This window comes from Pelodiscus sinensis, chromosome 1, assembly GCF_049634645.1.
Source record: "Pelodiscus sinensis isolate JC-2024 chromosome 1, ASM4963464v1, whole genome shotgun sequence".
Classification (NCBI taxonomy): domain Eukaryota; kingdom Metazoa; phylum Chordata; order Testudines; family Trionychidae; genus Pelodiscus; species Pelodiscus sinensis.
This window is the reverse complement of record NC_134711.1, coordinates 106,920,666-106,937,977: the sequence shown is the minus strand read 5'-3', so window position 1 is coordinate 106,937,977 and position 17,312 is coordinate 106,920,666. Positions and strand designations below refer to the sequence as shown.

At 47.5% G+C, this 17,312-nt stretch overlaps 1 protein-coding gene across 2 annotated transcripts in view; it reads right to left on the bottom strand.

Annotated features, from left to right (window-relative positions):
* Nucleotides 1-17,312, bottom strand: part of OVCH1 (ovochymase 1) — a 72,501-nt gene that overhangs the window by 46,827 nt on the left and 8,362 nt on the right. For both annotated transcript variants that reach the window (XM_075940722.1, XM_075940721.1), the window contains exons 2-10: nt 14,648-14,776; nt 13,340-13,458; nt 11,942-12,039; nt 7,984-8,156; nt 6,062-6,157; nt 4,164-4,315; nt 2,448-2,640; nt 2,072-2,192; nt 1,445-1,578 (exon numbers count right to left, since the gene is read on the bottom strand). In XM_075940722.1, the coding sequence (XP_075796837.1) occupies nt 1,445-1,578; nt 2,072-2,192; nt 2,448-2,640; nt 4,164-4,315; nt 6,062-6,157; nt 7,984-8,156; nt 11,942-12,039; nt 13,340-13,458; nt 14,648-14,776 (1,215 nt within the window). The remainder of the gene's footprint in view (nt 1-1,444; nt 1,579-2,071; nt 2,193-2,447; nt 2,641-4,163; nt 4,316-6,061; nt 6,158-7,983; nt 8,157-11,941; nt 12,040-13,339; nt 13,459-14,647; nt 14,777-17,312) is intronic.

The following is a 17,312-nucleotide window of genomic DNA, read 5'->3' as shown; positions in this document are numbered from 1 at the left end:
AGTAAAATGTCTGGAGACAAAACTGCACTCAAAATAGCCAGAGACAATCCAACTCAGGTTTACTGGCAGGACAGTACTGCCGCATGGCCACTAGCTTTGTTTAGAGCGGTGTTTCTCAACTTTTTTTTTAAATAAAGCACCCCTTTTTCAACCCCTCCCCCCCACAGTTTATAAGTACCCCCACTACCTACAGTTTTTAGACACAATTTTTTCTACCATTGCAACACATTCATTTAAACAACTTAATCGTAGCCGGGCAAAAATAAAAATAATAAAGCGCTGTAAAACACAACACAAATTCAGTTCTCCAAATTTCAGTTGTGTTGATGTACCCCTCAGACTTCTGTCAAGTACCCCTAAAGGTACTTATACCACTGGTTGAGAAACACTGGTTTAGAGTATAGAAGCAGCAAAGATTTGCATGACATGTATTCTTTAGCAATTTCATGTAAAGAGTGGATACTACATGCAGACAGTAAGGGAAAGTCTCATCATGAGATATCAGTCGAGCAACAGGCATTGTGCTAAGTAAGTAAGAAGTTTGAAACAAATATATTTCAGATAAAGGCAGAATTCTGCCTTTACCTCCCCATGTTGCGCTTTGTACCCTTTTAACTGACCATCCTTTGGTAAGCACTCCAGCATCAGAAATAGCTGGGCTGTTTTGTTGATGTAAGAGCCCAATAAGATGACAGTTCAGTTACATGGGGCTACTAGGAGCAAGAACCACATAAAAACTAAGGTGGAAACAGCAGTGTGGCTGACTCCTTGGAGCCTGGGCAAAGTTGTTGAAGAGGGGGGCAGAGAAGGCTGGCTTCCTTTTCCCCTGTGTTCCTGACCCAGGAACTCCAAGCCACCCCCAATCCAAGTCCTTAAATTTGGGGCCGCAGTCATCCAGATTCTCCTTAGTTGGGGTTTTTTTAATAGGTTCCCCTCTTTGCCCAGAGCGGTAGGGATGGGGGCTTACTTGCTCCCATGGCTGCTGGGCAGGCAGGTTCTGGTTTGAGCCCTCATACTGCTGAACCAAGCCTCCTGCTTCCTTGCTATCAGCCCCGAACAGAGCCAGGCTCCTTCCTGGTCTCCCAACTCGAGGTCTGGCATTGGCTGCAGATCAAGTGGGGTGGGGCTAACTGGGCCCAGAGGTTCTTTAATCCCAGGGGTGCCAGGCCTTTTTCTCCTCTGCTCCCTCCCAAGGGGGTCAAAGATACAATAGAACAGTTTTTTTAATCAGAATTTTCACACCATAATTACACACTAGCTGTGTAATGGACATGAATATCTAACTTTTCCCCACCTCCCTTACTTAGCTTTGCTAGCATCAGTGCCAGTGAGACGTTCCTTAAGAGAATAAGACACGAAAGGGCTCAAGTCAATGTTCATGTTTCATATTGCCAATTGCCTGCCATGCCAAGTATTAAATGAGAAATTAAGATATTATACATACCAATTAGCTCTCTCTTGTCTGAATAGAAGGACATGTAGTCATAGTCACATGTGATCTGGCTCTCTAAATCTAATCTGGTGAACTGTATCAATATAGCTTTATCTTCCGGCACAGTTATATTCCACATGCACAGACTGAAAACAAAGAAGCAACTAAGTCAGACACCAGAGCCAGGGCTAGAGTGAAATTCATGTTACTGCATCCTTCCCTCCCAAACAGCTCCAAACAGCAGGGCTAGGGTATGTTAAGCCAAGTATGTCAATTTTATGAGCACTATTCATGTAAGAATGAGACTAAAAGTAGTTGTGCTTCTCATCCCAACAGGCTCTTGCTGGGTAACTATTGTTGCCCAGTATCCCAGCAAGCACCACTAGAAAGGGGTTTAACTTTAGAGACTAGCTTGTTAAAGTTGACATGTACCCACAAGTTCAGCCACAAAACTGACTTGATCATGTTCACTAAGCCAGGAATAAGAATTCATGTAATTGCAGGCTGAAGTCCTATGGCTAGGAGTTATACATATTCTGCAGGGACAGTCATCCCTTTTGGCTCTATAGACACAAAGGGCCATATGAAAAGTTGCCCTTAGCAGAAGGGCCAGTGTTTCTGATTATGTACAGTGAATACCTATTATTAGGGTAGTTACTCTCACTGGATTGGGGATACTGAATGCGGCCACTTGCTCCAAAGACCAGCATTCCGTGAGGGCTGCATCCTTCAGGGAAGTGTGGGAGAAGGCGATCTGGCACTGCAGTGAGAGACAGAACACCACACAGAATAAAATTAACACTTGCATTGTCTGGGACAGGCAGGATACAGTTGGTGCATCCATTTGATTAATGCCACTTGACACATTAAGTGCATTAGAAAGACCCATAGATAGGTGGTGACCAATCAGAGACCACCCAAGTGGGCCCTTCCGGCACATCACTAATGACAGGCATTTTCTTGACCCTCATGATAGACAAGCAGGCAGAGAGAGATCACTGGTAAATGTACCCACCAGGGATAATGTTCTGGGTGACGAAGTCCATCAGTTCAGCTACATTGGCAAAGATGCCCGGGGAACCCCTTTCACTGACACTTTTCTGAAGAGCATCCCAGCCTCTTGCACAGCCAACTCCCCACGATGTGATGCCGGCCAGAGTCCAGATACCACTGGCTCTTTGACACACGAGGGGACCGCCAGAATCACCCTGGCCCAGCATGGGTTGGAGGAGGAGAGGGGAAAAAGAGCAGATATTTGGTCAAATGTAACAACGGTTTCAGGGTATCACCTCATGGCTTCCCCTCTCAGGAGGTGACGTTGCAGCTCTTCGGAAGACTGACAAAGGCTCAGCATCACCACACTTCTGTTAACTGTTTCCACTGCCTTTGTTCTAAGAGGTTAACAGCCGCATTGTGGCAGGACCTCAGCACGCTGACTACAGCTGGCCCTCCCACGACTGCAGCACAAGGGACTGTGTGTAGACTGGGGAAGAAAAGAACCCCTTGGTCTCCTGGCTGTAGAAATCCCCCTTTACTAGGGAAACCCTGAGAAAGGCTGATGTTCTGATGGACACAGCTGTCAACAGCTAAGATAGCCGTGGGCAGGAAGGATACCTACAAGAGAAGCCAATACAACAAGTAGAAATGGAGAAGCTATTTTTCCTAAAACCTAAAGAGAAGGCAAGAATTTACTTCAGCCTCCTCCCAGTACAGTAGTATAGCATCAAATTCCATTAGGCTGGGTCTCCTGTAACCTTTTGGGCTGCCTGCTACCACTGTGCTCCCACCTGTGCCGATTCACCAGTGGTAACAATAGCAGCTTAGACAGGGATCAGGCATATCATTCACCAGGTCATTTAACCCTATCCGAGCCAGGCCTAGATAAAAAGGTGGTTAAATGCACCAGTTCCTCATCTACAGCAACACTCCTAGCTAGGGACGTGAATGACTAGTCGACTATCCGATAAGCATTTGGTTATTGGATAGTTGACAGGCTAGTCAACTAGTTGCTTCCCCCCCCATCTTGCTGCCTCCATCAGAAAGAGGGAGGGGGGAGGAGTGGGAGAAGGGGGCTGCTTCAAAGCAGCAGCACCATGTGGAGCCTGGAGCCAGATCCTAGGCTTCATGTGCGCTGCCACTTTGAAACACCATGTGCAGCCTGGGGCCAGCTGGGGTGTCCTCAGGCTCCATGTGGCATTTCAAAGCGGCAGTGCCACACAGAGCCCAGGCTCAGCTCAGGAGACTTCAGCTGACCCCAGGCTCCATGTGGTGCTGCTGCTTTGAAACACTATGGGGAGTACAGTCCCCCACTGACCCCATGCTCCCTGCAGCACTTTGCCTTTGACGTGTAGCCTGTTCAAAGGTGAGAGGTGCCCTTATCGACTAATGGACAGTCTATGCAAATTGCATTGACTATTCAATTAGTCAATCAATTTAACATCTCTACTCCTAGCAGTGGGAGTTCCCCCTCTTCCTCCCCCCCCCCCCCCAAGAGATGAGGGTAGACAAAGCCTTCATATGCCTGAAGCTCCTTTTAAGGCCTCAGTTCAGTAGCCATGTAAAAGTAGTAATGGACAAGATCCAATTCCTTTCCTTCCTTCCTCCTCTCCCTCTTTAGGGCAGGATGCCCTTCTGGTACACAAGAGTAGAGGATTGCTTGGTGGGGAGGGTTGGAGTCTGCCTCCATTTGCAGAGATCATCCTACAGGAAGATCCTACTGAATGATCTTTACCTTACAAGCATCCTTCCCACCATCAGGAAAGCCGGCACAGAGCATGGAGCTTCCTAATGAAGGCAGATTCATTTGCTTTAACTGGGCACTGCAGGTTCCTCTATCAATGATAGGGAGCTCCACTTCCTGCAGAACGCTGGACAGTTCACCAGCTGCAGAAGGAAGGAAACAGGCAACATCAGAAATTCTAGAACCCTACAAAGCAGGAAGTTGTGCTGCAGATCTGTCGCCACAGCCTAGCCACCAGAACATCAGTGTTGCACAGACAGGCCTGGAGGTACTGCCTGTAATTTAGATTATCCGAGAACTCTTGTTGCAAGTCCTTGTCTGCAACAAGCTATAGCCCTTGGAGTTAACATGTTCCATGTTGGTGCCTGTCTCTGGCTGAATTGCTCTGAGAAGCATCAGCCAAAATGATTTGACCATATCTGAGAATGAGGCTAGGAAAAGTACATGGTTTTCCCCCCACAAAGTAATTCTGGTGACATTTTCCCTCAATAGCTCTGGTGCTCCTATGCTTTGGAGCTCAGCAGGGGAGGGAGGAGGGGATGGCTGTGTGTGTCAGATGTGCCTTTTGTGGTTTTCATAAAAAGCTATTGAAATTTGGGCAAGTTATAATTCTTTGAAAAACCTGCAGCTTTGTAGAGACTTTTCTTCAAGTTCTGCATTTAAACTTTGACCAGTGCATCCTCCATTCCCTCACAGCTTGCACCTGCAACTGCATTATGCATTTGTGCAGTGACTCAGCATGCTCTCTCCTGCCAAGGGCTATAGGGGCTCATGAGAATATTTCCTAGAATAGCTGCTTCTGATAGAGGAAGGAGCAGCCCTAGCCATTTCACTACCAGGATGGAAAACTTCTTTGATGCTCCAGGCAGCTGAGTTTAAAAGCACAGCACACCAAATCTGAAGGCCAACCTGACACTCAGGATGACAGCACTGCTTACCCATCCCTGGAACTGACCCTGAGTAGGGCTGACTGAGCACTGGAACTGAGAACAGAAAGTCTGTTTTTCCTGTGCTGCAGCCAAAGCAGAGGGGAGCTGTTATTTGAGCACATGAAAGGTCAGTGTTCCCTGTAAGCTGTGTGCAGTCACTCAAGAGATTCAAATGCTGCCCAGCTGATTAGCAGAGTGCCCACAGCTACGTTTTTTTTTTTATTAGGGGTACAAATTCGTATTGCCTTGGTGTACAGAAAAAAAGTTAATTCTGCATGAATGGAAAAGATGCGAGAACACATTACAAAGGGCTATACAATGCCATGCACAGGTAACCTTAATTCTACCATTACTTATTTTTTTGACAGCGTCACTTAATGTTCTAACAGTTGGTGTGTGCAAGTCAACTAAGGCCCAAGTGATCTCCTTTTGTATCAAAAGTAACTAGGCAGGAGGCAGAGATGCCTCATCTAGTGCTTATGTACTGCACAAAGATTGCAGCTGGATCATGGCACCTGGGCCTCAGAAGACTAGGGTTCTATTACTAACGCTCCTCACTGATTCATGTGGCCTTCACCAAGGCATCTTTGTGCTTCAGTTTCCCCATTGGCATGACTGGGCTGGGGAGAAGAGGGAAGAATACTTCTCTACTTCACAAGGGTGTCATGGAACTTAACTGTTTATGGAAAGTGGCGAGGGGCTGGAGGGATAGTGCTAGGAAGCTGCAGAGTTATGGGCAAGAAGATCCCAGTGCTTTTGACACTCAGCCACTGCACATCAGGTCTGGAAGTGGCCTCAGAGCATGGCCTGACATCATTGTATCAGCAAAATAGGGAACCACTGATTTGTGTTTCCCTTTGGCAGATGTTGTATTTCTGTTACAGAAAAGGGAGCCATGGTCTTTCTGCATCTCGTTACCCACATAGCAATGTTATCACAACCACCTCACATTTTACTTACCCTCTGACACCCTGCCCCAGCCACTAGCAACACAGAGTGTCCCGGTTTCAAATGCTTCATCTTTGTGGGGAAGGCAGATTGGCTGAACCCTATGTCCTAAGAAGGAGAATGCACACAAACGTGAGGACATGATCTCAAGGTTGTCAAAAGCCATTCTCCCTGCACAAGCCAGATAAAAGTAATAGTGCCCTTTATTGTGGGAACAGAATGGATCAAGTTCTGCCAGCACCTCTGAGCCAAATATTTTTCTAAAGCAATTCAATCAAATGGCTGAAAATAAATCTAGTCAATCACCTTCCGAATGAGGTAATCAAGACACCATGTTGTTTTAGACAAAATAATTTAAACTGTTTTGGCTGGCCATATTCAAGTGACACATAAGCAGCAAGAACAAGACTAGAGGAAAGACAAGGGGAGAGAAAAGGAGCAGTAGCTTCAAAGGGAAAGAAACAGTTGTAGATCTTATTTGGTTGGCAGTAGTGTCCAGTTGTATATACTGTTGAGCAGTCTATTCTCTGAAGACAGGAATGCTGGCCATGTGTCAAAAGTGGAGTCCTGGTCAACACCGGACATTCAGAACTCACATTTGCTCAACTTTGTTCTTAAACTAGGTGAATACCTTTGTAGGTTTATTTTTGGGGGATCAGAGGAGAAAGGGATCAAAGGCTACTTGACCATTTTGAAAGAAAGAACATACCTTAAAGAACATTTGCAGTGCAGAAGACAGCCCCTCCACCCTCTCCTGGAGGGACGGTCCAGATGCTTAAACATCTTTCGAGTCACTATGACTACAGACTTAATTTTTTTTTAAATCCACAAAATAGGCACATAGGTAACAATAAGCAAGTCTTAATCTCACTGTCAACATAGAGCACTAGAACTGGAAGGGACCAAGTCAAGTCAAGTCCCTTGCCCTCAAAGCATAACCAGACACCACCTAGATCAAGGGTGGGCAATAAATTTTGGCTGGGGGCCAGGCCAGAAGGGGTGGGGCCTAATCTGGAAGGGGTGTGGCCAGAATGCTTCTGGGCTTCCTCCACCCCCAGACCGTAATTGGTCTCAGTGCAGGGGGAACCTCTTTGCCCCCCCCTTTCCTAATAGGAACCCAGGCCCTTGGCAGGGTGGGAAGAGGCTTCACACACACCCCTGCCCTCAGGCCCTGATTGGCCTGGGGGTAGGGAAGTGCAGAAAGCCTCCCTCCCACGCTGCGAGCAGTGCATGGCACTTTGAAGTGCTGTGCACTCCTCACAGGGCCAGGACAGGGCAAAGGAAGCTTCGTGCAGCTCCCCCTTCTCCAGACCCTGATTTGCCTGGGGGCGTGGAAAGGGGCAGCACGTGAAGCCTCCTTCTGCCCTACCGCCACCCTGCAAGGAACACACGGCACTTCAAAGTGCCACCCACTGCTTGCAGGGTGAGAGAAGACCTCACACGCTCCCCTGCCCCCAACTCCTGATCGGCTCGAGGGTGGGGGAGTTGTGCGAAGCTTCCCTCGCCCTGCGCGAGCACTGGCAACTGGTGGGGTAGGGGGGAGAAGGGGAAGAGGAAGAGCAGAGGAAACTTCACACACTCCTCCTGCCCCCAGGCCAATCAGCACTTGGGGGCGAGGGAGCACGTGATGTCTCCTCCAAAGCACTGCGTGTTGCTCACAGGGTGGGAGGAAGCGTCGTGCGCTCTCCCCCAGCCCCAGGCTTTAATTGGCCTGGGGGTGGGGGAGTGGCAGGGCCTTCAAGGGCCTGATCAACACTCTTGGTGGGCTGGATCCAGCTTGCAGACGCCTTTTTGCCACTCTGATCTAAATCATCTCTGACAGGTGTCTAACCTGCTCTAAAATATCTCCAGTGATGGAGATTCCACAACCTCCCTAGGCAATTTGTTCCAGAAGAAGCTATTCTGAGGTGATTTCCCTCCATCTCCTCCCTTACCGTACTTCACTCTGTATTTCAGATGCAGCAGAGCGATATCAGAATGCATGTAACCAAGCCTGTTGAAGTCAGGGTGCACAGTGATTTGCGAGACGGGGATGTTCTGTTCTTGCTGGTCTGCCTTTCTGAGGTTATGTTCTCCAACAGTCACGATGAGATTCTCCACTAGTTTCCTGACAAACAAAGGGCAAGGTTAATGACGGAGAGGTTTGCCAACACACTTCAGCCTCTTAAATTGCTAGCCTTGGCTCCATGTGTGTGTCAGAAACAGCTATGCACAAGCAATTCTCTTCATTACAGGGAAGTTCAGCTTGTGGAACATGTGGCCTTGCCACATCCTTTCCTGCCAAGGGCCTGAATCTAGCCTTCAATAGCAAGCTTTTTCCAGCTATGCTACTTTCACTTGGCCTCATGCCTGAAAGGGCTGCCATGCGTCAGAATGCTAGAATATTGTTGAGGTTTTATTTCTTAAGTGACTAGCTTTCTGTTCTACCACAAGGACAAGTTTAGCTGCAGCCTGGATTTTGCTTGTCGCAATGGATCACCTGCAGCTTTTAGCCTAGGATCTTTACAGAGGACCAAGATACCATAAATCAGTGGGAAATGAGCGTCTACATCCTTTAAGGCCCTTTGCATATGAAATCCCTTCTTTGTTTTAATTCATGGGCTGTGTCTACACTGGGCCACTTATTCCGGAAAAGCAGCTGCTTTTCCGGAATAAGCTGCGAGCTGTCTACACTGGCCCTTGAATTTCCGGAAAAGCAACGATGCTCTACTATACAAAATCAGCCGCTATTCCGGAAAAACTATTCTGCTCCCGCTCAGGCATAAGTCCTTATTCCGGAACACTGTTCCAGAAAAAGGCCAGTGTAGACAGCCCAGTAGTCTTTTCCGGAAAAAAGCCCCGATGGCGAAAATGGCGATCGGGGCTCTTTTCTGGAAAAGCGCGTACATTGGCCACAGACGCTTTTCCGGAAAAAGGGCTTTTCCAGAAAAGCAGCCTGCCAATGTAGACGTTCCTTTTCCGGAAAAAAGGAAAACGGAATAGTATTCCGTTTTAAGCATTTCCAGAAATTCATGCCAGTGTAGACACAGCCATGGTGTTTGGGAGCTGGGGAGCACTAAGAGAAGATCTGGAGCAGGAGGAGAGCCCAAGAGAATGAAACCTTTGAGGGGGCTTTAGGTGTTTACGGGAACACTGGTGTTTAATATTTAATTGGAAACAGTCATGTCTCTGGTACAGCTCTTGTGGGTTTATGAGCACAGCAATGTGTCATTATGCTGAATGAGCTCTGGTAGTTTGGTGCTGCCTGGGACAATCATTACAGTGGACTCCTGATTTAGCATTTACCAAGTTAGTTAGCAAGCCACACTTCACTTCTACACTAAAATGACAGGAGAGCCATTGTAAGTGAAAATAAGGGGATTCACTATAGTCTCTTGGGAAGGACTAGTACAGGTTGGACCTCTCTAGTCTGGCACTTTGTTCCGCCAACATGCACAGTCCGTAATTACTTTAGTTAGCCAGAGGTCCACTTAGCATGAGTGTGGTCGAGTTTCCTCTGGTCCCATAAAGTTTTACAGTCCCCAGTCCTGGCTCTAGGTGTCCTGTTATGCAATGCTAATTTACGCCCAAATGTCTTCTAAGAGCAGAGTAAGCAATGGAAGTGTTGGTGGCGCTACTAGACAATATTGACCTCCCATGGTTTGGTAGATTCTCTGATTCGGCACTGGTTAGGCCCCAAGAGTGCTGCACTAGAGAGGTTCAGACTGTAGTATCTAAGTTGTGAACACACGTGTACGAGAGGATAACCAATCAGGAAGTTAGAGACAGAGAGGTAGAATGGCTTTACACTGGACTAAGACTAGTCTGGATTCAATCCCCAGTACTGTCAGACTTCCCACTGTGGGTAGGGCTGCTCAAAGAAAAGCCCCCACCTGGCCTGCACCAGGCTCACTGTGCTCAACAAGGCAGGGGCCATTTCACTGTTGGGCAGACTCCCGCTATAAGTCTGGAGCCCTAGGCTGTAGGACCCTGCAGGATGGGAGGCCACAAGATCTTGGGCTCCAGCCTGAGCCTAGAAGTCTGACAGTACTGTGGATTGAATCCAGATTTCAAGAGTCTTAGTTCAGCATAAAGCCATCCTACCCCTCTGTCTCTAGCTTCCTGAAAGCAAAATCCTCCAGTTCGTCACAGATGAGGTGCAGCGTGAGCAGTAGTAGCATGAGCCTTCTGCAGATTTTTCCAGTAGTCACTGCACTAGAAGAATGATTGTTTTGGTTTCCTTCCTCAGGAAGGAACAAAGCCCAATGAACAGGGCAGTGGTCAGGGACTCAGATTCCCTGCATTTATTCTGGTTCTGTGCTAGTCTGTTGCAAGGGGGAGGGAGGGGGGCGGGTCTTGTGAAAATCCCTTCTCTGTACAGTCAGTAAATGGAGAGGATTCCCCACCCTCCAATCTCTGAGCTCAATGGATGCAGAGCATGATACAAGAGCTAGGTAAAAGCCTCATCTCGGAGCAGTAAGGCCACTCAGTCTTCGGTGCAAGCCAAGAAGGTGGCAAAACTATGGTGGTTCTACTGATAAAGTGGACTCAGATCACCAAAGCCACACAGTAGCACCACGGTGAAGTTTCACTCAGAATACGTTCACCTAAAGTTCAAGGCTCAGCAAAGTTACAGTCCTAGCCACAACAAGCTCCACTACGTTTTTAAATTGTGACCTGTGAACCACTAGCAATTAGGGCCAGGGTGAGGAACCTCAGGCCCAGGAGCTGGATGCAGTCCACAACTTGCCTGGATTCAGCCCTCAAGGCTCAGGGCTCTCCCCCCAGCATTGAGGAGCCAGCGCTGGCACTCCAGCCACCCTGCTGCCCCATGGGGCAGCTGGAGCACACCAGATCTATTAGGTTGGGCCCCAGTAGGCTCTGGTGTGCAAAGGGAATGTAGGCAGTGTCTTTTTCCTTCTCAGAGGCCAACATCAGTGAGTTTTTTGGGGGGAGGGGCTTTTCACTTGAGTATGGTCCTTGACTGATGTTTCGTGGGTCAGCGGCCCCCAACCCAAAAAAGGTTCTCCATCCTTGAATTAGGGAATCCTCTTTGGTGTTTAAGATAAAATATTTGGAGAACCCCGTACTGGCAGCTGGAGTGTTAGGAGGGGAGAAGAGCAGGGCTTAATTTGTAATGAAAGAGGTGCCAGAGCTCAAGCACTTTACTTCCATAAAAGGACTGGCAAGCCCAGAGGTGCTGAGGCTATGAACCATCAAGCCTAGAGCTGCCAGGCACAGCACTGATTAAGCCATGCAACAGAATTATTAAGATCTTAGCACTGGAAGTAGCTTACAGAATGAAATAGCTTGGTAACCCTGGTCTAATCCATTGGGGTTTCTCAACTCTGGAAGCTCTGGGGGCCATAATGATACCTCACAGCACATGCCAAGGGCCGCATCTTAAATGTGATGCATATGCATGCAAATATATATGCAAATAGCTTTTCACACTGACGGGCATGAATACAAAGATTAAGGCAAGACTACACAACACACAGGCTCCATTTAAATCAGTTCTGCTGATATTAATAAAAATGCAATATTTACCTGCTTTCAACCCATATGACAGCACTTTTAATGAGCAATGACAGTCCAGGAATTTAACTACAAAAATGCATATCAACAGAAGGCCATTTAGTGACTACTTTTTTGTTTTGGCTTCCACTGCACCGTGGGCTGCAAACAACGGGCTGTGGGCCACGTGTTTAGTAGCCCTGGATTAGACACTACTGCTGCACAAAGATCATAAGCGTAGACAGCACTGCTTTTCCTCAGATGTTCTAGTGCCATTTTTTTCCTCCAACTGGGAAGCAGCACAGACTAACATTCCGGCTGTTTCCTTACTAATAGGCTGGGGCTTTAATAAAATAACTCAAAGGTTAAGTACAAAACCAGCATTGTCTAACTTACTGCTCAAGGGTGAATACGCAGTGAGCTGCAGTTACAACCACATCTTCTTGTATTAAACTGCCACCACAGAAGTGGGAACGGCCCAGCTTGAGAGATACCTTAAAAAAAAAAAAAAAAAACACACATTTAAGGTGAAACTAGTTATACACTGCCCGCCAAAACAAATGGGAGGTCTTACAAAAATCTGGGGAAGTTATCCAGATCACTTAGGTCTTGACAGAGGGAAATGCTTAAAAAGAAGTTTTGAATGCTCTAGTTTCTAGACAGCAAGTCCCAGATGACTGATGTTCAGACAAGTAGTGTCTCAACTGAGGACTCATTGACAGCTATCCTTAATTCCACTGTGAAATGCAGAACACAGAGTGCAGATAGAAACGTGGAATTCCCTGACATGCCTGGAGGGAAGGTTTTGGTTCTTGCTTCTTAATGTTTCATATCACCATGGGATAAAGATAGGGCCATATTAACAGGCTTCCCAGGAATGTTGCCTCATTGAAGTAAATTAGCAATTGACGACATTGTCAAAAATTGCTGATTTAACAGTCACCCAACCCTTTTACTACATGAACTGATGCCTGCAAAATGAGAGAACATTGCTACAAAGTCTGACTTCTCTGCCATTGCTCAGCCGATTAGGCAAGAATTCCCCCCAATCACAAATAAAGTTAGTTCAGCATCTTGAGCTGCTACGAAGCAGCATAGGGGAACATTAGGACTCTCATAGAGCTTCAGGGGTAGCTGAGTTAGTCTGTGATAGAAAACAAATGGTCTAGTAGCACTTTATAGACTAACAAAACATGTAGATGGTATCATGAGCTTTCGTGGGCACAGCCCACTTCTCACTAGAATTGAAGGCTGGTACACAATACTGTTATTAAATGTGGGCAGTTTCCTCCTATGGAAGAGACAATTTTTGTACGTTATGTCCCTAACAGTCTGGCATTTATTCCCTGAAGGTCAGCCATAACCCCAGAGTTATCAGTTTTAGGGGGAAAATGCTCAAACTAGCCCACCCCACAGATTACATCCAATTCTTTTGTGAACAGCATGAACTGGTCCCCAAAAGCAAACAGACACAAAAATGCCTCACATATTAAACACGGAGGACGAGCTCTTCAGTAGATGTAAATCAGCAGAGGGCTACTGAATTGAGTGAATGCACACCACCTAACATTCTGATTACCAAAACTGTACGCAATTTGTACCTTGGAAACACCAGGGACTTAGAGAACAGGAGGATCTTAAATTAAGATTCAGGTCAGAAAAGGGCATTTGGGTTTTAGGTGCCTTAATGAACAAATGTACTCTGTTACAGTCTATGCCTTGGAAGGAGGGGGGGGGGGGGGGAGAAGGAGGGGAGAATGTCCCTCAAGAAGTTACTGTATTCATGTCACACACCTGCCAGGGTTGGTCCCCAGCCTCAGAATTTCTGCCTCCAACAATTCTAGAAAAGAATCCTGTCTGCAGAAAGCTTTTGTGGTTTTCCAAGTCAATGGGACGAACGCCACACTTCCACCCTGCACCAGAGACAGAAAGGGAAACGTTACGTACTCATACATCAATACATACAAGTCTACAGTTTCAGGAGTCTAAGGGTAAGTCTACACTACAGGACAACGTTGAACTGAGATGCGTAGCTGAAGTAGCTTAACTTGGCACGGTCTATACTGCAGGAAGTCAACTTCCTTTACGCTTGTGAAAGCAGAGTTACTGGCATCAGGGTGCCCCTCTCACTTTGAAATAGTGATCTTAACTAGACCGCCAATTCAAACCCTGGAAGACTGACAGTGGCACTTTGATCTTCCTTTGTAGTGTGGACATAGCCTAAATAGCACAGTTCCCCTACTGACCAATATCGGGAAATGAATGTTTAAATACTGGATTACAAAGCCTTAAATAAAAGTTTGACTTTTAAAATGAAGTGAGCACAGATGGAGAATCTATGGAGTGCAGAGGCACAGTGCATCTAGAAAATAGATCAGAATGTTTGAGAGGCTGAAGTCAATTTGTCTTAAGGGCAAAGATGCATAATAATTCAGCTTTCATCAAAACGTATCAAAGCTGTTCAGTCACTCAGCAGTTGATGAAAGAACTTGTTAGGTAACTTTACAAGTGCCCATAACTTTTGATCAGCAAATGCATGGGGTACAATGCAGGCCCCTGTTTATTAAATGTTGCAAAACAAATTGAATTCAGCATTTACTACTTTCAAGTTTAAAAAGAGCCCTTTGTTGCAATATGCAAATGGACAGCTTGAGAGCCAGTTCCAAAAGATCATCTCTCTGACAGAATTGAACAAGCCCAGCCTGCAATCTTTTGCTTCAGGTTGCCCCACAGTCCCAGGAGACTTACAGTCCCTGAATCCATTTGAGATGTGACTGTATCTTTGAAAGGTGAGATACAAACAGAGAAAAGAGGACTGTGGCCAGATGAAGGACAGTTGTGCCTGATTGGGTTTTAGACATTGTAAAAAGCCATGGAGTTCACACTAAACCTGTTGCAATCTCAGATGTGCGTGGTGAAAAAAACACCCACCCAACAAGTCTCACCCAGCAGAAAATAATGTATTTGTGTCATGGAGCTGCCAAAAAACATGTTGCAGCCTGTCTCATTTGCAGGAAATTATTAATCACAATTTACACTCATGTGCATGATATTAAGATCTGCAATATAAAGATGAGAGTTATTAACAGTAATGCCTCATACCAGGATCCGCTATCCCCAGGCTGGACAGTTCAGAGACAGATTGATTTTCAGCCTCCTGGCTCCTCCCCTCAGGAGACAACAGCAATTCTCCTGCACCATTCAGCTGGCCTGTTGCTGAACTCGAGTGGGCTGTGAACAATACAGCATTAGTTCAATGATAATACACTCAGCACCACAACACCAATGGAACACATGGGAAGTCAAACCAGAAACTACTGGCTCACTGTTCAGGTCTAATCTAGACAGTACACCAAGGGTACGTCTACACTACAGCGCTAATTCGAACTAACTTAGTTCGAATTAACTAATTCGAACTAACACGTCTAGAACTAAAAACTAGTTCGAATTAGCGTTTTGCTAATTCGAACTAGCGCGTCCACATTAAGTAGACCCTGAACCGGGCTTAAGGATGGCCAGAAGCAGTGCCGGCAGGGCATCAGAGGAGGACTTAGAGCGTGGAGATGCTGTCTCAGGCTAGCCGAGGGCTGCACTTAAAGGATCCTGACCCCCACCCCGGACAGACAGTTCTCAGGGGTGCCCTGCTTGCAAAGCAGTCCTGGCTTGGAGTGCCCTGAGTGCCCACACTGGGCACATCACTGCACTCGGCCATCAGACCGGCTGCACTTGCTGCAGGCTGCCATCTGGGGAGAGGGGACAATTGGGGGGCTGCAGGAGAGCTTCCACCCCCAGAAGCCTGCAGAGCCAGCCCAGTCCTCCCCATCGGGGGCTCGTACCCCATTCCTCCCTCACCTCCTTCCACTTACCCCTCCCTAGCCCCTTTTCTTGATGTACAAAATAAGGACAATTGTGTTCAAAAATGGAATCTGTCTTTATTGAGCAAAACTGGGGGAGACTGGGAAAAGGAGGTGGGAGAGGGGAAGAGAGAGGCTGGGAGAGGGGAGGGCAACTACAATGATCAGAGGTTGGGAACAGGTCCCATATAAAGAGAGGCTAAAGAGACTGGGACTTTTCAGCTTAGAAAAGAGGAGACTGAGGGGGGACAGGATAGAGGTCTCTAAAAGCAGGAGTTGGGTGGAGATGGTGCATACAGAAAAGTTCTTCATTAGTTCCCATAATAGAAGGACTAGAGGACACCAAAGGAAATGAATGGGTAGCAGGCTTCAAACTAGTAACAGAAAGTTCTTCTTCACAAAGCAAAGAGTCAACCTGTGGAACTCTTTGCTGCAGGAGGCTGTGAAGGCTAGAACTAGAACAGAGTTTAAAGGGAAGTGAGATCAAGTCATGGAGGTTGGGTCCATGGAGTGGTATTAGCCAGGGGATAGGAGTGGTGTCCCTCCCCAAGGTTTGTGGAAGGCTGGAGAGGGATGGCACGAGACAAATGGCTTGGTCACTGTCTCCGGTCCATCCCCTCTAGGGTCCCTAGGGTTGGCCGCTGTTGGCAGACAGGCTACTGGGCTAGATGGACCTTTGGTCTGACCCAGGATGGCCATTGTAAGCTCAGGGCTCAGGGTTGGGGGTCTCAGTGGACCCCCTTGATTTTCATGCACACGTGCTCCTGGGTGGCCAGGCTGGCAGCTCTCCTGCCCTAGATGGCCACTTTCCTGTGCCTAGTGCAGAGATCGTGGACGAGGTCCACGATGTCCACTCTAGACCAGGCGGGTGCCTGCCTCTTGCGGTCCCGGGCAAGCTCCCGGGAGCCGCCAGCCTGGTCCCGGGAAGAGGGGGAGGGCTGGGGGGGCATCGGGTGGCTGGCTCGAGCCGTGCCAGGTGCAGGGTCTGCTGGCTGGGTGCTGGCAGGCTTGCACCTGGCATGGGCACCGTAGCCAGCCCGTGCCCCTTTAAGGGGTCCGGAGCCAGGAGGGGGGCAGTAGAGTTTCCCTGGTGTTGGCCAGAGTGGCCACCAGGGAAACCTGGGGAGGGCTAGCTTCCCACTAGTTCGAATTAAGGGGCTACACAGACCTTAATTCAAACTAGCTAGTTCGAACTAGGCTTAATCCTCGTAAAATGAGGTTTTCCTAGTTCGAACTAAGCGCTCCGCTAGTTCGAATTAAGTTCGAACTAGCAGAGCGCTAGTGTAGCGCCTATGAAAGTTAGTTCGAACTAACGGACGTTAGTTCGAACTAACTTTGTAGTGTAGACATACCCCAAGTTGCCTTGCTACAGCTTTGTGCTTCTATGCACAGAGAGTGCTGGAATCTGATGTGATTTACACTGGCTTAAGACTGAAGTAACTCCTTGGACATCATTTCCAATCAAGGGTACGATTAGACTACCTGGCATAGGAAAATGAAGCGGCGATTTAAATCGCCGCTTCATTCATTTAAATGGCTGCCGCGCTGAGCCGATCAGCTGTTTGTCGGCTCAGCGCGGTAGTTTGGACGCTCCGCGGTCGACATCAAAGGCATTTGTTGACCTCCCAGGCATTTGTCCTGGGATGAGGCATACCTGGGAGGTTGACAAATGCCTTTGATGTCGACCACTGAGCGTCCAGACTACCGCGCTGAGCCGACAAACAGCTGATCGGCTCAGCGCGGCAGCCATTTAAATTTAAATGAAGTGGCGATTTAAATCGCCGCTTCATTTTCCTATGCCAGGTACTCTACATGCCTCTGGCGACAGAGGCATGTAGATTAGTCTAGACGTACCCAAATACTGGTCCAACCGAGACCAGAAGCTGGTCCAAAGATTCCACTTACTAAAAGTT